The sequence below is a fragment of the Scomber scombrus genome, chromosome 18 (genome assembly GCF_963691925.1).
Source record: "Scomber scombrus chromosome 18, fScoSco1.1, whole genome shotgun sequence".
Taxonomy (NCBI): domain Eukaryota; kingdom Metazoa; phylum Chordata; class Actinopteri; order Scombriformes; family Scombridae; genus Scomber; species Scomber scombrus.
Window position 1 is genome coordinate 16,314,133 of NC_084987.1, and position 21,842 is coordinate 16,335,974.

At 40.8% G+C, this 21,842-nt stretch overlaps 2 protein-coding genes and 1 pseudogene across 2 annotated transcripts; 1 reads left to right on the forward strand and 2 right to left on the reverse strand.

The window, feature by feature from the left end:
• Positions 1-1,126: 1,126 nt before the first annotated feature.
• Positions 1,127-6,767, reverse strand: adap2 (ArfGAP with dual PH domains 2). Its single transcript, XM_062438016.1, has 11 exons — positions 6,294-6,767; positions 5,250-5,374; positions 5,018-5,109; positions 4,652-4,740; positions 4,288-4,400; positions 3,688-3,837; positions 3,487-3,570; positions 3,263-3,325; positions 2,747-2,824; positions 2,422-2,650; positions 1,127-1,547 (listed from the first exon to the last, which is right to left on the reverse strand). Exons 1-11 carry the CDS (start codon positions 6,379-6,381, stop codon positions 1,519-1,521), a joined length of 1,140 nt encoding a protein of 379 aa, XP_062294000.1. The 5' UTR covers positions 6,382-6,767; the 3' UTR covers positions 1,127-1,518.
• A 139-nt stretch (positions 6,768-6,906) lies between these two features.
• On the reverse strand, positions 6,907-17,817 carry atad5a (ATPase family AAA domain containing 5a). The gene is made up of 22 exons (XM_062438559.1): positions 17,610-17,817; positions 16,809-16,872; positions 14,917-16,709; positions 14,712-14,772; positions 14,443-14,601; positions 13,954-14,092; positions 13,600-13,857; positions 13,301-13,449; positions 12,884-13,034; positions 12,288-12,605; positions 11,637-11,733; positions 11,432-11,514; positions 11,180-11,316; positions 10,908-11,076; positions 10,602-10,769; positions 10,244-10,486; positions 10,065-10,129; positions 9,696-9,885; positions 9,408-9,565; positions 8,351-9,234; positions 8,048-8,206; positions 6,907-7,802 (listed from the first exon to the last, which is right to left on the reverse strand). Exons 2-22 carry the CDS (start codon positions 16,857-16,859, stop codon positions 7,724-7,726), a joined length of 5,511 nt encoding a protein of 1,836 aa, XP_062294543.1. The 5' UTR covers positions 16,860-16,872; positions 17,610-17,817; the 3' UTR covers positions 6,907-7,723.
• A 1,953-nt stretch (positions 17,818-19,770) lies between these two features.
• On the forward strand, positions 19,771-21,320 carry LOC133999954 (uncharacterized; annotated as a pseudogene).
• Positions 21,321-21,842: the final 522 nt, after the last annotated feature.

A 21,842-nucleotide genomic window follows, 5' to 3' on the forward strand; every position in this document is an offset into this window, starting at 1 on the left:
CTGACTGATGGGAGAAAAGTGAGCTTCGGTGCCCAGGGGTTCCTGTGGGTACTAATCAGCCTTGGACAAAACCCTTAAAAACCTCCATCAGTAGACACTTCTCTCTAGAAGGTGTGGCCTTACTGAATAGCTGAAATGTATTGTTACATTTGCTAAACTTTATATTTCAACTCCCTCATTTATTTCCTGCACTTTCAGATGTTTCATCAAACTAGACTGAACATTTTACATTTCATTCACCTTCCACTATTATATAATTTCATTTAGTTTTTGCACTTGTCACCTTTATACATTTCATACACTTCATTTATTTGTCCATTTCACAGTCCATATTTTCTTTGTACAATCAATAGTTTCACTGTAGGAAACTCCTGCAGATGTCACTTTGAATACTGTCTGGGACTCTATCACTTTTTTTCTGTCATTGTAATATTCTTTTTGCACTGTAGAAACGTTCATCTACATACAGTGCATCTGGAAAGTATTCACACCCCTTCACTTTGCCCACATTTTGTTATGTTACAGCCTTATTCCAAAATTGGTTAAATGTATTTTCCCCCCTCATTAATCTACACACAATACCCCATAATGACTAAGCTAAAAAGTTTCAGAAATGTTAGCAAATTTATTAAAAAATAAAAAACTGAAATATGTACATAAGTATTCACACCCTTTACTCAGTACTTTGTTGAGGCACCCTTGGCAGCGATTACAGCCTCAAGTCTTCTTGGGTATGAAGCTACAAACTTGAACATCTGTATTTGGGGTATTTCTCCCATTATTCTCTGCAGATCTTCTCAAACTCTGTCAGATTAGATCGGCAGCTGCACAGCTACGCTTCGCTGCACAGCTATTTTCAGGTCTTTCCAGAGATGTTCAATCGGGTTCAAGTCTGGGCTCTGGCTGGGCCACTCAAGTACATTCACAGACTCGTCCTGAAGCCACTCCTTCATTGTCTTGACTGTGTGCTTAGGGTCGTTGTCCTGTTGGAAGGTAAACCTTCACCCCAGTCTGAGGTCCTGAGCGCTCTGGAGCAGGTTTTCATCAAGGATCTCTCTGTACTTTGGTCCGTTCATCTTTCAATAAAATCAAACACATAATTTTTTTTTAAAAGTCATTTATTTTTCCTGGGCATAGTGGGAAATTAAGATATTAAAAAAAAATCAAGAATCTGCATAATAACAGCATAATGATGATGGCGATGGTAACCTGTCTTTTATTACAATATAGCAGTGTTGATCTGGTAACAGATGTGCATTTTGGGTATTTAAGAATAGATTTTACACATTGATACTGAATGTTTTGAAGATCCAGTGTCAGTTGAAATAAATTGATTAAAATCTTTAATCCACAGGACGATGGTTCAAAATGTTTTCCTACAACACAGATGATGAGGGTCCGCACTGGGAGTGAACGGTGAACAGTTGGCGCTGACTCAGGTCACTGTTCATCTGTTCTGCTGCTGTAGTTCAGTCAATTGTGTTTTCAAACCCTGCTGTCACCACAAGTCTCTGTAGTTCATCTTTTAAACTTGATGGTGGCTTCAACTAGGAAATGAATCAGAAGTATAATACCAGAGTTGAGCATAACAATAACGTCATGTTTGTGCAAGCATGAACACATATAGTCAAGACAGGAAGTATCTGGACTGCTACACATTTTTGATTCTTCAATTTGAAATACAATAATGGACACTACATTAAAATGCTTCAGCTTTAATTACAGCAAGTTTACATCAATATAGAAAGAAAACTTTGGACACTATGCATTGAAAGGGCTATATATCTATAAAATTAGAGATATGTTTGTTCAACACTTAATGACCAAATACCTACACAATTACTAACATTCCCATCAGTCTCAGCTGTACTTTGGGTTTAGTGCTAATAAGCTGATATTAGCATGCTAATATTCTAAACTGAAATGGTGAACAGTGAAACATATTTAACTAAAAAAAGAGCCTCACAGAGGCTGTAGACACTTTGTCACAAATATAAACCATCATCTTTCTCTGCACACTTAAGGTGTCATTAACAGAAAAAGCAAGAACACAATTTAGAGGAGTACATTATTCTGTATGCCACATATTATAAATGAATGGGGAGGTAAACTAATTGAAAACAGCTATGCTTGTGCTTGAAAGTTGGATTCATTAATTAAATCCAGTGATACAAATGGACCTCACTTCCCTGGAAAATCTTTACATCCATCAAGGATTGATGTTTAATTGTCTTATTGTGTGATGTGACTAAAGATGAGATTTATGGATTTATGTGTTGAGAATTTCCATCACTCCTTGGCTAATAAAATCTTTTCATAGTCTACTAGATATGCCCAAAAATGCATCAAGTTAGAGCTTTTACATGACAGCAATGAGTCATATGTGTGTGTGTGTGTGCACTATTTCCCAGCCTCGCTTACTGCTATAATCCTGCGGTGCCATGGGTCTGGACAGGACCTGTCTGAGGGCGTTCAGCCACTCTCGTTGCTCCCTCTCCTGCTCACACATGAAGACAAACTGTCTCTCAGGTGTCCCAACCGCAATGCCACAATTCCACTTGTTTCCCCGAGCGTGCTTCGGGACGCACTCCTTCACAGAGTAGCCGTTGCTCTCCGTGCCGATGAAAATGACCCCCAACTCCTCCGCATCCTGCGTTCACAGCAACACATTTCAAACATAATAAATCTCAGACATCACAGCAGCAGCACAACATGGGGTTATAATTAAGAGAGGTTTTGTTCTCACCAGCTTGCCTTTGAAGTAGAGCAACTTCCTATTTTGGGAGTCCAAAATAAACCACCTCTTTTTGAATGCCTCCTTTTGCTGTTAAAACATGTTCAATACAAGCACACACACACACACACACACACACACACACACACACACACACACACACACACACACACACACACACACACACACACACACACACACACACACACACACAAAAAGTTTCAACATTTTCCGACCTTGTTCCATCCACCCATCCTCTTTTATTATACAAACTTATTCTTACAAAATGTTTCATGTCAAGGGTGTGTGTGGCTGTGTGTGCAAGAGGAACAGAAACACACACTCATGCATACTATTCAGATATAAAGCTATCACAAACAACTTCAGTGGTGAAGACTGTGCCTTCACTGTCTAGCTAAATGTTAGTGAAAATAGCAGCTGAGTGCTGTGAGAAATAATTATAAATAAATGTAAAAATAAATCTAAGGTAATAATAAGTATCTGTATTTGATTTGTTCTTTATCTTACCAATGGCCCTGTCTTTTCCATGTATCCCTCTTTGAGGTAGTTTCTTGTTATCTTTGGTACCAGCTGATGAGAAAATGTAAAGTTACAAGTGTTAGGCTTTAAAAAATTAAAAGCAAGTGTGTCAACATCTAAACTGAATATATAAATAAGCAGTAGTAACTTACAGATGACTATGAGCGAGGCTTTTTTTACATTAAGTTTTGAAACTTTCATTAAATGCTTACTTCTTCATCACTTCCAGTTGGATACGCCGTCTTCAGGTATGCATAGCGAGCAGCACGGATAGCGTTGTACCACGTGACTATTTCCTAGGGTAGAAGAAGAAACTCTGAGCTTCTCTACAGCTCCAAACCTACTGTATGACTATATTGGTACAAGACCTGCCAGTTACTGTTATTTATACTTTGGATGTACTGCGGCCCCACCTCAGGACTGTCATGATGAACGTAGAGGTTCCTGGTGTGATCGTTGTCTTGGTAGGTGATCTGCAGCCCATGAGGATGACCAATCTTCTCGGGTTGAAAGGTGGCGTTCAGGTCCTTGATAGGGATAACAGCTTTTGGGCCTTTGGACTCCTAAAACAAAAATAGACAGTTGTGCACATCAGTGTCAGTACAGCTAGATTTAATTGAAATGCTGCTGTTTGTTTTTCTGTTTTTTCTTTTTTAGCTTGTTTAACTATAATTTTTTGCACTGTAACTGCTGTTTTAATAAGAAATAAAGTGCTTACTAAAAACAATGTAAATTAAAGAAGATATGGATCAAATTCAGTCAATGCAAATATTTTTAAATCACACACAAAGAAAACATGAAGCATTAAGGAATTTAAATAGTTTCAGGATCATCACTACATTTAATTTAGGTGCAAATATATGTATGCAAGGTTCTTTAAAATCCAATCAGTCTGCTGGGATAAAACACTTGTGCAAGTACAACACAAGGTTTATCAGCATGTATGCATATCTGCTGTGTATTTGTGCATGTATCATACATGTTCAGCTATGTCTGAGCTGCAGGGAACTCACATTTTCCTTGTTGTAGTAGGTCAGGGTAAATTCCCTCTCTGACAGCACAAACTTCCTCTTTAAAAACTGTGCCTTCTCTTTCCCTTTCTTCCACAACATCCCTTCATAGAAACCTGGAAACAAACCAAGAAATCTACTATGTCACAGGTGCTTTCCTACACACAGGTCTTTCTCAAAATGAGTGTTTAGTTAATGCAGTCAAATTCCATACAGCAACATTCAGGCCAGTTTTCACTTCCTGGCTCTACATTGTGCAAACTGTTTTTTCTTGCACAGTTCTTCATGCGTAAGAGGAACAGCACCAGTTTTACACTAACACACTGATAGATACTATGCTCTTATAGTAGACATGTGGAGTAGACACCTGTGGTATAAGAGATAGGTGGATACTTGGTTTCTCCTGTGAATTCCTTCCTTTCATATTTGGCCCGAATCCACTGCTCTGTCAAGACACTGAGGTTAAAGGGCAAACATGAAGTATTCTTAGACAAGCAAAACACAATTCCACAGCAATGAGTTGACATACAGTACGCCACACAAGCACATGATTAATCACCCTTTGATTTAGCAGCAGAAATCCATCAATATTACACTTCTACAGTCAGTAGTTGCACTTCTGTTTATTTGGTACAGCCATGTCAGCAGTCTGTGATTACTCATTAACATTGGCACACTAAACCAAATGTTCCATCATGGAGTCATTAGACGGTCACAGAGACAGAATACTTACGTGCAGTCATTTAGCTGGGGCCGATAATAATAAGCTGGAACAGCTTTCTCATACACAGCTTGGGCGCTGACATTTCCGTTGGATTTCATAAACTTCCCGGGTCCCAAAAAGACACACATAAAGATTAGTCATGGACACAGCTGTTTCCTCCTTTCACTGAAAGACTGACTGACTGAGTTTATATATTATCATGGCAATAACATAGGTAGGGACATGAAAAAGCAATCCATACCTCCACCAGCTCATCTTCCCAAAAGTCCAGCTTTATGGATTTGACCCGGTTGGACAGGTTGCGATGGACACCAGAGCAGCTCAGACACACAAACAAGCCCAGCTTGTAGGATGCCCAGTCTGGATCTGAAGTGTCAAGAAGAGGAGGTATTCAAATGCAACTAGTAAATATAGTAAGAACATTTACTCAAGTAATTTTGATGTATTTGTACTTTACTTGAGTATATACATTTTCTGAAACTTTATCGTTACATTTTAGTTTACAGATTGTTGTTCCACCAAAAGAAAAAGCTAAGAGTTCCCCCCCCAAACTTCTCAGATGGTTTAAACTGCTCAAAACCCAACAAGATATTTATATTTTTCTTTCGTACCCAATGGATCATTTTATAACTCCTCAGATTAATTTGATGAGGGTGCCAACTGGACGTAACTCAAGAACTGTACCTGACGTAGTTCAAACTAGCTCTTAATCCACCAGACACAACAGTATAACGTTAGGCCACTAGATTGATACAGATCAAGATTAAAGATGATGCTCAATATCAGTATTTATATATATGGATAACATCAGGAAGGACTGTTTTCTCCTTTTGATAATAATGGCTGATAATACAGTAGGCCTACTTATACTGATGATTAAATATGTTTACATGGTTGTGATGTTGCTTTAACTTCAGTGAGGCATCTGAGTTCTAATTTTTCCACAAATGGAGATTTTTTTAAATAGATTCTGATTATTAAAACAATTGAAACAGTAAGAAGTGTGTATCGGCCTTTACACGTTTTTCTAAAGTTCTTGGAATGTTTGCATACAGTTAAAACGAACGTTCGCCGACCGTTAAAAAAAAGTTTCAAAAATAAGCCTTCAGAACATTCCCCTCACTTCAAGCAACGTTCCACGAACCGACATTTGATGTAGTAGAATCTCTGATCAACTATAAAACCATGTAAACTTGAAATACAAATAGCACCTCTGCATGTTGTTACAGCACATTTACAGAGAAGCATCAGTGCACTGGGTGCAGCGGGGACTCGGTGCTCTTACCAGGGGCGCCGCAGTCAGCGCACACACTGTTGTCCGGTCGCTTCACCAGTTCCAGTAAGATCTTTTTGTTCCGCTCACGGTTTGCCATTCCGCTACAAAGGCTCTCTTGTCTCTCGTTGATAAATCCCGCCGTCGAAACTCAGCATTGTGGTCACATAGTCACACGCCGTGGAGAAATGCAACTGACACAAATCTCTATTAGAACTGGAACTGGCGACGGGTAAGTTTTGGATGTCACAACAACACAAACTGCCACCTCTGAATCCCCTCCAGCTGCACTGTCGCAAACCAGTCGTGCCTTTTGTCAATGGTTTGTCTCTTTTAACAATATAGCTTTACGCAGACTGCGCTTCTTCCAATTATAAATGCTGATGAAGCGTCCATGGAAGTAAAAGGCAAACCAACCCGAAACCGGGTATACCCGCTGTACAGGTGCAGAAGCATTGTGCAAACAACCATTACTTCATGCCTCCCTTCCCCCAGAATATTAAATCTGTCGATGACTTTGTGGTTATGACAGAGAATACTATTTACTGTATAATTACACATAACTGATGAGAACATGTTTCGTTTTTAGTTGTGATAAACCTTTATTTGGTCAACAAATCCCCACTGTGAATGTTTACAAACTTAAGGTTGAAAAAACAACATAAACTTTAAAAAAAAAAGAAATCACTGCAGTGAATGTGAAAGTGACATTTAGGGCTGACAAATACAGTACAACTTTGTCAAAAGCTTCCTGCTTTTTATGAAAATTAACAAGAACCAAGATTTTGAATGCATCAACAGTTTTGTGTGGATAGTGACAATTTACACACAGCCTTTACAAATTTATTTTACATTACAAATTATTACTGATACTTCAAAACTATTTCTACTTGATAAAAACACTTTGCAAAATGCAAAGCAAATTGATAAATGAGGCTACAAAAGTTTAAAACACTACTGTACAAAAAACACACACTCCAACATGGCTTAATATTACAAAACAAAATAAAAAATCAGATAAAGTATTAATATTTAGTGCATTCTTTGAAAGCACCAAAAGATGTGACAGGCCCATGTGGGATGTGAGGTTAGTTAGTTATGTGCCCTTCAGGTCAGAATAAATTTTCTTGCATTCAGTGAATTTATTTCCATCTTACATGCATGAAAACTTCACTGGACAGTCTCACTCACTCACTCTCACACTCTCTCAAGCACACACACACACACCCCCAACCAACCATCTACTGACCAGCTAACCACCTCATCTCATGCAGAGTTCAGCATCACAGAGACAACAAGCACCACTGATTTATATTGTTGCCAGATTGTCTGTACTTAAGCCCCTGACACCACAACACAAACTGAAAAAGTGATACCACTCAAAGGGCTATATTTGTTTAAAGCCTCTGTGCGATCATGACACGTCTTGTTTTCTCTGTGATTTAGGGAAAGTCCTCAGCGAGGTGCTGTAGAGTGCTCTTTTCCATACCCAGATGGTTTGCATCTAGGTAGTGCAGGAACCTGGGGGACGAAAAAGAAAAAACAACAGTTTAGAGACTTGACTTCATTATTTTGCATGCATGCATGCATTGTGTCTTGCATTCCTTTACACTTTGACATGTTTATTTGCATCCTGCCAGTTTCACACTTGGTGTTAACACAAAAACTTTTCTATCTCTGTAAAACCAGGCTTTTAACCACATCCTGCCCACAGTGAAAACCAAGACCTGCTGTCTCTGGCCAAGCAAAATGGTTTCGATTCTCACCTTCGTTTAATCTTGCCCTGCTCCTTCAGCTGCTCGGACCTGCAGATGGTGCGCAGGGCTGGCAGATAGTCCAGAGCAGCTGCTGGTCTGTTACCCAGAGTACCAAACACTCCTCTGAACATCAGACTCTCCATAACTTCTCTCCTCCGCTGCACCAGCCTGCAACATATCAATAAACATTACCTTTCTTTTAACTGATTTAACTGGTCAGGGTTATAAGTTCATTCTGTGTCCAACAACATGCTTCCAGAATGAGGCAAATTCACATTGTACAAAATGTGAAGAAATTTTAACCAGACTCACTGTGGTTGACATGGGCTGTCTTGAGTCAAGCTGTAACCTTCTCTATGATGCGCCACAGGGAGGCTCAGTTCTGCTGCGGTCTCCTTCCCCAGCTCCCCTTCTAGTTGCTGAGCTTTGTCCCAGGCCTCCGCTACCGAAACCCGACACTTGTGGAAGCTCAGAGCCTCCACAGCAGCCTGGATCTCCAAGTCGCGCTCACCCCTCACCCAGCTCCCTCTGTCAGTATCCACCCTCGCCTCCTCTGTCATCCCATCTTTCACTGCTGCACAGGCTGGTAACATTCTTCTGTGAATGTCGTCCCCTTGTGGATAATGCAAGGAGGAGTCCATGTAGGATACGTTGTCTAAAAAGTCAGCTAATGATTCAAGACACTGAGAGACTGGGACACTTTTTACCCGCTCCTCAAGAGTCAGCGGCTTCCTTTTCACCTTCTCTGAAACTACACTTTCTTTGACTTCCTCCTTTGCTTCAGGGGCACCCTGCGGCTTGCAGAGAGACAGAAAACTCTCCTCTGAGTCTGAGTCTGAGTCCGGCCCATCCTGGTCAGGTAGACAGTGCCTCTTCTTGCTCTTCCTCATTCTGTGGGACATTTTGACTGGACTGCCATCATCTGAGCACTCAGTTGACTCTGCCGTGTTCAATAAGCTGGTGTGAGATGGCAGCGTGTCAGACTGCAGGCTGATGGACGGCAGCTCTTTTGTATTAACAGAAGAATGGTCTTGTGATACTGAAACACCTTGCTCAGGTGTGTGGGTGAAAGTAGTCATCTGTGTGAGGGGTAAAGGTAAGAGGGCTTCCATGTTGGAATAGAGAAGGTTCACTCCTCGTCGACTGCTCTCCTTCAGCAGTTCCCAGCATGACGCCTCCTCCACCAGACTCTGGCTCTGTGGACACAACACATAACTGGTCATTATCTTAAAGCAGGTACACACTGTTACATTTTTACATGTTATTACATTTAAGAAATTCTAACAGGGTAATTGTTTGGCAACATCAATTTAGACCACACTTGTGTCCTATGACTCCAACTAGTGTATGTGCTAAATAAACAATTTACCCTGAGCAGCTCCCAGATGTCTCTTTCAGGTTCAATATTCTGCAGTCCCAGCATGCTCTCAGTGCAGCCAGTGTCACAGGGAGGTAGAGTGGATGGGACCATCACTGCATACACAGACTTCGTTGCTGCCTCCCCATGAGTCTCTGACTTTAGTTCATCTTTTAATGCAAATTAGAGGAAATTCTTATTTGTAACAAAAATGTTAAATACTGGCATGTACACATTAAAACAGAAGGTAATTATAAAGTAAAACAAGGTTTCATCCATTTCTACAACTCATCTCCTTACCATTGTTGCCAGTATGTGCCAGTGGCCTGATCATTTGGCGCCCCCCTGCGCTGCGAGTCCAGCACTGCAGCTGCAGTAAGCTCTGCCTGATGTCACAGCCATTGAATCTGAGCAGAGAGCTGACATCTGATAGATCTGTCCTCATGTCCTCAGTCAGACACAACAGACGCAGGTAGCTGCCCGCATCCAACTGTAGCAGGGAGAGATGGACAAGTGAAACCCCTACTGAAATCATCCTGCACATATTTCACTTTTAAACTGACTTTTCGCTTGAGTAGCGAGATCATAAGATTCCACATTAAACAAGCATTCAGTCAGTAAATACTACCAGTGAAACTAAGGCTCAGTGTTTTAATATCCTGTACTCACCAGAGAGGGCGTTTTGAAATGGATTTCCTCAAAGTTGCCATCAAACATGGTGCTGAACGTAGGATCTACAAAACATGCAAGATTTGATTTAAACAAAAAGACCAGACATGGTACATAAATGAATGCAATCAAAACTGGCTGAACTAGAAGACAGTGGCTTTAACTTTACTCCTACTGACCGCTGGTAGTGAGGATGACTGGCCTCTTGGTCGTGGTCATGAATGTCTTTATGGCAGCTAAAAACCCTGAGTCATCGTCAAAAATAACATCCACTTCTTCAAACAGGATGAGCGAGGTGGCCGTCTTCTTGTTCAGTTCTTGATTGTTCTTCTCCTTAGCTGTGGCACCTGCTGGTGATTTGACTGTGGCATCTTTATCCTTATTGGTACCTTCATTTGCTTTCATGACTTTCTTGGAAGCAGCTATATGAAGAAATAAGGAAAAGCGAAAGCATTACTTGCTGTTAAGGTCCTAATAAAAACTGTAAGGTTACATCATAATATAAATAACACTTTGACAAAGTGGAAGTGTATTTACTCTTTTGTTCATTCTTTTTGGCATTTGGTGGCTCCTTGTTGGTGGGTCGGCCCATTTTGAAGAAGTTAGCTAAAGAGGTAGGGGCCAGGCTTCCTCTTTTGGCACCTCTTGGCGACTGGGGATGTTTCCTGGGAGAGGAAACCACCCCGCGAGGAGAGTTGACCTTCCCTGGCAGAAAAGGAAAAGAGTCAGTTTCCAACATCTTGCAAAACAAATCAAACATAATACTCAAAATCTGCATCATCAGAAAAATTGATAGCACTCACCAGGAGCACTGCTATCAATTTCAGACCACTCTATACATACTGGGAGAGGATCCAGGCCTGACAGGGCCAGCGCTGCTGTAGCTGTTGAAGTAGGTGGGTTTGTGGGCGTTGACTCCCTGACTGTCCACCTGGTGCGACTGAGTGGCTTCCTTCAGCTGGGACAGAATGAGACGGCCACTCCGCTGAGATGAAGCATTCACCTCAAATACCTTGTGAGACCAAAGGGAAGTCAGTCAATCCAAATTGTACAGAACTGTCACAGCAATGTAGCTCTCAATTTGACAAATGAATTGCTTTGAAAGGCTGTTGTACCTTGAAGCCGAGCTCCTGGGCACAAGCATAGACTGCAGCAGTCTTTCCTACTCCAGTGGGTCCTGTGATAAGTATTGTATTACACAATGTGTCCTCTCCATCCTGGGAGTCCTCTTCTCCACAGTCCCAGTCAGAGTCTGGACACAAAGAGACACACACAGTCAAAACAAATATGCATGAACCCAACAGAAGTAGAACCAATGTTGTTAAATCAAAAGAAAAAAAAGTAGATGAACATTTTTAATATCGCACCATTGCTGCCTTCCTCTTGTTTCTTATCTTTCTGCTTATTTCTCTCTTCTCTGTCTGCACGGAGTTTCCATTCCTTCAGCCAACTATATATATAAAAAAAGAATACTTGAAACATTCATACAGTATATGAAATACAGTGTAAGCAAATACTGTGGTTACTGTTTTTATACAGTTGTAGTGAAATTAAATAGTTTTGGCTCTTCACCTGTGCAGCCTCCTAACTGAGGCGGTGTTGCCTATGATGTCACTGGAGTGCTGGGGCTGATATTTGTCCGTCCACAACAAGTCCTCCTTCATGACATCTGTGGAAAAAACTGCAGGCTGAGTTTCGGAGGGTAAAGTGATGCTTTAAATACCTAATATGTGTGGCAAAACCTAAACTGAAAAATGAAGCTTACAGTCCCCATCTGGATGGGTATTCAGCAAACATGTAACTTGTTGTGCCAGTTTGGTAAGTTTGTTTTCCGCTCGCAGATGTTTTTTGAGGTCATTATAAATTGTTGTGGTAAAGTCAGCAACAACAGGTGTATTTTAAGTACTTTACACTGAGCTCTTATCACACTGTAATAGCAGAGCCAGTGTGGAGTGTTTTGAAAAAGATAAAGATTGAATGACATGGCAGAAAAACATGAGTAAAAACAGTTTAAAGCTTTGTTGCAGTCATCAGCGGTGTAAAATAATTTGGTCCAATGATATGTTTGTGTATTCTAGGACATTTTAATGCATTTACTTTCTTTGATAAACTATAAATATTGATTATAAACTTGCATTAACGAGTTATGATTTGTTGGACACAAAAGTTTGCTGTTGAGTTGTTGTGACATTAAGTACCTGGTCACAAAATGTTTAAACACACCTTTTATCACAGTGTCCTCCCCTGAAAGCAAGTCATCCAGCACAACTACAGAGTCGTCTTGAGACAGGTCGGGAGCAGTTTTGTGCAAGGGCTCAGACTTCTCCTTTTCCTCCTCTAGCTCGGTTCTCTTGCTTCGTCTCGTACGCCCGCCCCGTTTTGTTGGCTCTACTTCAGACGTGGAGATATTCTTTTCTGAACGGTTAGCCCGCTGCTTCTTAGCCACTTTCACTGTCGTTTCTCCATCATCGTCCATCCTCTTCCTCTTCCCTCCTACTGATTCAGCTGACAGCAGGGTGCTTGTGACTCTGGTTGCAGCCTCTGGTTCAAGTCAATAACATACGGTGGTCGTTTACAATAATCTTAAATTTATGCAAAAAAATGATCTCTACTTTGGCTGTGGTTCATTTAAAATTGTTGATTAAAATACTTTCCAAATATTCACTTTCTTTCCTTCTTGTAGATTAATTAAATATGGTTATTAAATCCTGGATACAATAAAAAATGACCTAGAATCTAGAATAAATCTGCTACTTGAAGTTTTGCTATACACATCTACTTTTGTGTCAGTGTACAAGTGCAAGAAATGCATGACTAACCTGAGGCTGTACAGTGTTGCTGGTGATCAGTACGTCTCTTCAAGAAGCGCGTGATGAACATCTGAAGAGGGAAGGAAGGGTTGGATGTGCTGACCTCCTCCATTAGAAGCTGGCGAACACTTTCAGAGATCTCAGGCCTCCAGCCAGAACCCTTCAAAAGGAGAAAATACTGTCAAATACTATCAAACATCACGTACAGTTAAACTCCACCGTAGCTCCTTATTTATGCAGAATTTGGTTAAATATGCATATAATCAACAGACAGGCAGCAGACTAGACAACTATCAACTAGACAATGTGTTCTGGAATTCTGAAAACTAAATCCCTAACAGGTTGATGTTTATTAATCTGGGGCTGACCATGAACACTTTAGTTATACGTGCAAAAACAATCAGATCATTAGTCATCTCAACATACCCTTTCACAAAAGGTTCCTGGGGCTGGTTTTGTCTTCAAACCAAAGTAGCCGCTAACAGATAGAGGTGGGTTGGATGTTTGGCTGCAGAGCTCTCTCAGATGACGTAGTAATGAAGAGTCGGGCCATGGAAGACTCCATAGAGGGCAATCTGTCAATGCACAACAAACAGTTTTAACTGGACTCTTGACACTCTAGACTGATCTGCATCTACCAGTCCTTCATAATTTAAAAACACTTCTTTGTTCTAAATGTGTCAAATGGTAATGACACAGTCTATTTCTATGAAGGAGCATCCTACCATTTGGTGGTTGCCTCATGTGTAGAACTGATTGGAAGGAGGAACAGGAGAGGGTGTATGCCTCCTTGGTGGCGGCAGTCTTGGCTATCTGCTTCCTGAAGGACTCTGGCAGTCCGCTCTTCAGGAACTCCCTGCGAGCCCTGAACTGCTCATCATCCTGGGAGTTTTCAGAGCCCTCGCGGCTGCTCTCGTCAAAGATGGACACCACTGCTGGCCCCCTCCGAGTCTTCTCTTGGCCGAGTGATGCCACTTTGGAGCCTGTCAGATGGAACATACAGCACCATTAGATGAGATATCTAGACATTACAACAAAATGATGAACAATAAATTGTGATTTAAAGTAGGAAAGACTACCTGGGGGTGCCTTGGTCTCTTTGCCAACAGGTGTTGGTTTGCCCAGCACATCATTAAGACTGCGTAAATGTTTCTTGGATTTACTCTTTTCTGATACCATCTGAGGGGTCTGGTCCTCTTCCAGGCAGATGACAGAATCCTGACAAAACAAACCACACAATCAACTTCTTAGTTAAACTTACAAAATAGAAAATATGTACACAAATTAGTGTTCTGCCTTGATTTTTGTGTACTAACACTAGCTACGTTCAGATCCCCAATATTTATGTCCAAATTGTATCAATACTACAATACCTAAACATGAGTTCATTTTGTGAACATATTCCTTTTGTAAGCTTTTAAGGACATCATCAATGTTGATCTGCACTTATTTTGTCAAATTTCTGCGACCCATCTCAAGTGGTTAAATGCTGCAAAACATCCAAACCATCCCTTTGAAACTGCAAAAGAATAGAGAGATTCATCTGTGTAATTGGCCTGTAACTGTACCTCATCTTCGCAGTAACTCTTCGTGAAGGAAGCCTCAGATCGTGACGAACGCCTCAAGGTGCTCTTCACCTCAACAGCACTTATCTTACTCTTCTGGATCGCTATGGCTTTCTCCACCAACTTCTTTGCCCGCTTCCTTTTTTTAGAGTCATTTGATGTCTGAAAAAGATCGAGAGTATCTCCTCATCCTCGGACTATAATTATGAAGACTTTTAATGAAAGTTTTTGTGTTGTAACTTGCCCACTTTGGAAAAAAATGTAATACTTACATGAGGAGCCAAAGGAGAGTTCATGCCACTTCCATTCTTGGACACTCTAGTAAATTTAATCCTTATGAAAAATATTTAATTAAAACATGAAAAAAATGAAACATCAAAATAACCTTTGACACATATGTATATTATATATATATATATATGAATGCATTTTATACAACGTGTGAAAGAATAAATCTTTATTATATTCATGTGTTACCTGATGGGACTTTCTTTTTTGTCAGGTGGGCACACCATCTGTGCTACAAAGACTCCATGTTTGGACTTGCGTGTCTTCCGGGTGGACATCTTTACAGGGGTGTCCTGAGGTGAAGCGGCAGCATCCTTTAACCTGTCCTGTTTCCTAGTGTTCTTAACAGGTGTTGCTGGCGTGGCTTTAGGGGCTTGCCTGACCACAGCCTCTCTTCTGGACCTCCTCACAGCTGGGATGGAGGGAGTTGAGGTAATCGGAGACTCGTCTTTTTTATCATCAACTTCAGTGTTGGTGGCCACAATTTCTTCTGTAGGAGGAGCAGCAACAGCAGGTGAGGTGGTGACTGCCTCCTTCTCTGCTTCAGGCTTCTTTCTGCTTTTTTTCGCTGTTTTCTTTTCCTGAGGGGCAGCAGGAACTTGCTCAACAGAAGGTGGACTTACAGTGTCCTCTTCAGCAACTTTGTCTGTAGCATCCACAGTCTTGTCTCCAGGTTGCCTCTGCTTTCCCTGACTCTTACCAGGCTTGGTTTTGGACCCATCCAGGCTGGGCTGTTTGAAGGCAGCCATGAACTGCTTCTTCTCTACCTCACTACACTTGGGCGTGGATTCACTCTCAATCACTGCCAGCTCTAGATCCTCCTCTTGCAGAACCACATTTGATTTCCGTTTGACAGTCAAAGAGGTAGTTGGAAGTTGTTGTCCAGCCTCTGTGTGAGGGTGCAATGTTACCTCTGCTGAGCTCATCGCCCCTCTCTTCCTGTTGAAGATAGAGGCTACCTTTCCCACAGGCTTGACTGCTTCCTGTTTGGGTGAGACTACATGCACTTCAGCCTGTATGGTGACGGTTCGGGGTGAGACTTGAAATGGCTCCCCAGATCCCACATTCTCCTCCGCTTTATGGATGTCTAACTGCTCAGTGTCCATTTCTTCTGCCTCTGTTCTGATTTTACTTTCATCCCCTTTACCCTGCTCATCTTCTATGTCTTCGTCTGTCTCATCTTGGCTCTGACTCCGCACAAACTCCTCAAAGGAGATAGTGACCGTGCTGTTGTTTAATTGAGAGGCCTCACCCACATTAACTTCCATGCTAACATCACACAAGGAATTTTCTGCCTCTTTCTCCTCTGGTTCTGAATGCTTTGCCTCCTGTTGTTGACTCTTCTTAGAATTTCGTGCAGCAGTTTTGGGCCGTTTAGATTTGTCATTTGAAGGTACAACTGGAGATAAGGCAAGACTGCTCAGTTCTGGTTCAGGTTTGACATGGTTTCCACATTTGGAACCATCATCATTGAGTTCTTCTTCAACATTTACAGTGGACTTACTTTCTGATTTCACAGTAGTGGCAAAAGCCTCAGCACTAAGCTGGGCCAGCAGAGCTGCTGTATCGCTGCCAAGAATACCACAGCTGCTGGCTGCTTCTGCTGGAGGGTCTCTGCTTTCATGTGATTCTTCTACAATCAGGCAGCTTGTCTCCTCAGCGGGGATCACGGTTTCAGCCTCCAGAAGTTTCCTTGCAGCTTTGGTGGCCTTTTTTCTCCGTTTCTGAGATGGCTGTTTCACTGCAGGCTCTGGGCTGGTGTGTTTTTCTGCAGACAGGGACTTCAGACAGTTCTCTTTAGACTGTTTTGGTGGGCTGGTCTTTGTTTTAGAGGACTGAGACTTTTGGCTAAAGTAGTCCCTAATGTTGTTAGAGCGAGGAGGAGAGAAGGGTTTCTCCACAGGCTTGGGCACAGGAGAGAAATAGTTTGTAATTGTCTTGACAACAGGACTGCCACCATCTTTGCGAGATTTCTTGCAAGGCTGTAAAGGGAATAATAAAAATTAATCAAATATGAGAATGCATAAGAACGAAGAAAAAACGTTGAAATGTAATGTAGAGCAAATCTGTCGTTAAAATACCTGGGTGTCAAAGTCCTCAATGACAGATGCCATAGCCACAACCCCAGCCATAATTTGAAGAGACCTAAAGTAAAAGTAATAACAATAGAGTAAAAAACATTGATGGAGGTCTAAAAGAGAAAAAAGCAGGTTGGATCAAGTGTTGGCTGGCTATTCTGGTGTTATAGTAGTCTTGGTCATATGCCCTGTCAAACATGGACATCCCTGGATCATCTGCAGTGAGGAAGCTTCACTCACATTTCTCTCTTCATCTTTCCCAGAATTATTCAATAAAAGGCAAAAGTGCCACAAAAATTATATTAAAGGATGTTGGAGTTATCAGCTGAATGACCAGGTGTTATTTAGCAACTCAACAACCAGCAAATAATCGCTTCAAGATTAAAGCTGATATGTAAATACATTTTCATAGGTGACAGGTGTTATCTATTACACAGCATAACATGCTGTGTAAGAACATACATTCTCACAACCCATCATTAATTTGTTGACACTGTTGACACTGTAAACATAACACCGTCACACAGTCCTGTTAAACAGCAGTATTAAGTTGTCATGCTATACAGGAGGCTTTGCGTCCTGGTGAAGCAGAGTCACTGCATTGGGAAAAAACTACTAATATACAGTAGAAGGCTCTATTTATAAATCATACAAAGGTTGTTGTAAATATCCACAGGGATTGCAAGTAAAGTAACCAACATTATTATCACCCCTGACATGGCGCCCAGTAAGTTAGCCCTTCCAGTTTTTGTGCCAGATGACAGACGGGCAACCACAAAACAAAGGTGAAGAAAAAACACTCACCGACAAGAGACTGTCTTCTTTCCTATTCTTAATCACGTTTCCGTCCGTGTGAATGAACAACAGATGCAAAGTTCATTGTTGTAAGGCGGAGGACAGCTGTTTGTTGCCAGCAGACATATACAAAGTCCACTGTAAAACAACAAGCTAACAGACTTCGCTCGATGCTACTTTCAAAGCCACTCCGTTCCTCGCTGGTCCCCAAAGTGGTCGAAACATTTCCGACATGTCAGCCACCGATGTATGAAGACAAAGTGGAAAACGTTAAACGGGCATTTTCCAAACTGTGGCGAGTTTCAGTTCAATATACATGATGCTTGACGTGAGTCGCTCTTTCAAAAACGCGCCAGGCTGGTAGTGAATGAAGAGCGCCAAATATACGTGACCTTTTGCGTCGACGATTTCCACCAATCACAGGAAAGGACGCTATTTCGTCATCGCTTGACGTTATCCGCCCATAACAAAGATGGCGGGTAGGGTCTCATTCATTTAACAGAGGAAAAAGTGACAGCTACCTCTGCTGGCTGCGCCAACTTAACACTTTCCCCCCAGTTTCTTTATATTTTAAACATAATAAGGTAAATTATTTCAAATAATTCTTAATATTACACAGTTTAGAAATAACAACACTGAAAAAAAACAAAGATAGAATACTAAGAAATAGGACCAAGAAAATTCACCCACATTTCATCACTGTTGTGTCATATGTCTAATTTTCTGGTTAATATGATTTCATAGGACATTGATTTAGTTGACAAATTAATCCGTTCAATAAAAGTGGGAACTTTAGGGTTTTTCCAAAACCTGAGGATAACTCTCAATGTTGCAATTATACCCAGACTTAATGCCTTTAAAATCAGTTTCATTGCTTAAAGGCAAAGAGACAAAGTTTTGGTGTCCTAGGAATAGGAAATACCGATACCAATCTACACTTTAATATTAAATTTCAGTCAAGTACATTTCACTGAAATGCCAGATTATTTATGATTCTTCCTCCACATGCTCATCAACAAGAAAAGTCAGTATCAGCAGCCACAAAAATAGCCAGTGTCCATCTCTGATGTTCACTGAAATGAGGAAATGTGAAGTAACAGTTTAACCAAAGTGTACACCACCAGAGCAACACATTAACCTGGAAGGGAAAGAGACTATTTGTACTAACTCCACAGATGCCTCTATTTTTTTATGTGTGTATGGTTAAATCAGGAAGATCTGCAAAAATCTTGAGACCAGAGATGTCCACCCCAGTGGACTTTCTGTTCTTTATTTCCATCAAATAAGAGATTTATAGTTCTGCATTTGTGTTTTATTTTTTTCATATTCATTTATTTTCTCCAAGCACTAACCTCAAAACTCCTGATTCATCAATTATAAAAGGAAGTCCAAAGAAACAAGTATAATGTCTGACCGCAAATACAACACCCTTTAGCCTGGCCATATTATCCCAAAAACATATTAAGTATGTTCTATAGACGTGAATTTCCCTTCAGCTATGGGTATGTGGAGGTACAGTAAATGTTGTACTTCCTGTTCTTCCTCAATCTGGCTCTATTTCACATTCAGTTCTCAAGTACAGACTATTTCATTGCGTGGCTACAGATTGTTGCTGATTTGGTCTGTTACACCAGTTTCTTTCTTTTTATCAAGAGTTATCAAATGGAAGCAGAAAAGTCAACAGCCTTATTGAAAACTATGTTTAGTGGATGTGTCGTTTCCTGCTCTGGTAAGTGTTCTTCTCCTCAGTAATGCTCTTCTGAATGGGTTTCTTGCTAAAGCAAATTAAAAACCCACATACCTGGTTAGGCAAACATTTTTTTTCAGTACTACATTTAATCTGATCTGATTTCAAATTAACAGGATAAAATGTTTCCTCAGCTAGTTCCACTGATCTTTTTCGTATATTGCTGTAAATTTCAGGAAAAGATTAAGATTAGGGAGGCTTCAAACTGGCATTTAAGAGTTAATCATAGCAGCATTTAATAACAGATGTCTTTCTTTTTATTATTGGATATGCAGTTGTATTGACATTATTGTCTTATATATCTTTAGTTGATATGGATGATGTTGTGTGCCTTTAGACTTACTGGGCTATTCTTTTCATAATGATATGCAGACCAGCAAATAAGTTGATTCTGTAAGAAAGACACCTTACTAGTTTTATATAATGCACTACATTTCTCTTACAGGGAAAAGTCACAACTGTCCAGAGCTGAGGGTTGTGTTGACAGGTGGAAGAGAATTAGGCTATAAAGCCAGTTATAAAAGTGTGATTGGCAACATCATACTGGGTGAAAAAGCTTTTGAGACCAACAGAAGAACTGCCCAGAGTGTTGTGAGGCAGCAAGAGGTACACGGCAGACATGTCACTGTGGTTGACAGTGACATGGCTGGTGGTGGCACTATCCACGAGAAAATACCCCAGAGCTGGATAAGATACAAATCAAAAACAGTGTCCATCTGTGCCCCCCGGGGCCTCACTCTTTTCTTCTACCCATTCCTGTTGGTTTAATATTTCCTCAGACCTTCAGATCATCACTAGAGGAGCACCTGCAACTTTTCCATAAAGGAGTGGAAAACAGTGGTATTCACTACTGTGTTGCTAGTGCTGCTGGGGACGCTCTGAGACAGAGAATGCAAGCAATAGTTGAAGGATATTCAAAGAGGTGCAGAGTGCAAGGAAACTCAAAGCACTGATTGAAGCTGAGTATCAAGTTCCCCTGGTAAAAAAAAACCCCACTGCATTTGATCACAGTGCTTGTTCTTTAGTCATTTACTTTTGTGTAGAAACTCTTTTAAGACCATTGTGATGAACAAAGCTTACAAGCCTTATTATTTTTTGGTACCATTTTCTGTAAGTGGCAAAATTCCCCCATCACATTTAAGACTAGTGATGGTTGGTGCACAATGGTCAGCCAAAAGCTCAGCAGGAACCACCATTCTGAAAAGATGCATTTTCTGTTCAACACAGAAGAACAACTGTGTACTGAGAAATGAGCTACAGCATCATAGCAGACAGGCAGCTCACAGTGGTAGAGTCTCCAGGCTGGTTTTACAACCACGACCTTCAGGACACCAGTGAGATGGATAAACTTGAAATAGAGAGCAGTGTTTATCTGTGTCATCCAGGACCCCATGCAGTGCTCCTCGTAGTTGGCCTGACATCTGCATTCAAAAGGTCATACCAGAGAGCAGTCCAGAAGCACATGAGTGTGTTCTTGGATGAAGTCTAGACACAAACGATTGTTCTGTTCACTAGAGGTGACTGGCTGGGAGTGAAGACCATGGAAGAACGTAGAGGAAGTTAGGAAGGTCTACAGTGGACAAGTGTGGGAACTGGTATCATGTCCTGGACAACATGAACCACAGTGATAAGAAGCAGGTGACTGAGCTCCTCGAGAAGATTGAAGAGATGTGGGCAGAAAACAGAGATATTCATTACGAAGTCGCCTGAGTCGTGCAGAACAGATGGAGGCAAGGAAAGAGCCTGGAGACAAGATGGCTGAAATTATTAGGTAGACAACTCAAAGGCAATCAACACTACTAAGAGAGTTGTTTAGAAGTAATCAAGAGATGATAATGTATTATTCCATCAGTTCTTATCAAAGTATCTCCATGTGTACTCTGGGACCTCATGCGTGTCTCTTAGTTATTCCCATTTCCAAGACATTTACAGAGAAAGACCACAAAGCAGTGGTAGACTTGATTGCCAGATGACAATCAATCAACCAATGCAACAGTTCTTCACAGAAAAAGACAAAATGATGTTAGACATTGTCCACCATCCCAGCGTCTCCTCAGACATTATGGGAATCCAACATAGACATTCTTGTTAAGCCCAACAATTGTGGCACCAAAAAAAACAAAAGGAGCTACAAAATATGACTGGTGACAGACTGACAGTGATGGAAATGAAAAAATCCACTGCATAATGTCCAGATGGAACCATATATCCATTGGATAGTTTTTGATTTCAGATAGTTTTCTGGTGTTTTGACAAGCATAAATATTGTTTAGGGTTTGTTCTACTGTCATTTTAAACTATTATAATCTGTACATTAATTATTGACATGTTAAAGAAACAAACAACTGGGCATTGGTAGTGACTTATATAGACACTGGGATCAACAAAGCAAACGTGTTTGTTTGGATTTACACTTAGAGGCTTGAAAAGCAAACAGAATACTGAAAAAGTAGAGATCATAGTCTTGCTATAATATCAACATAATAATCATAACT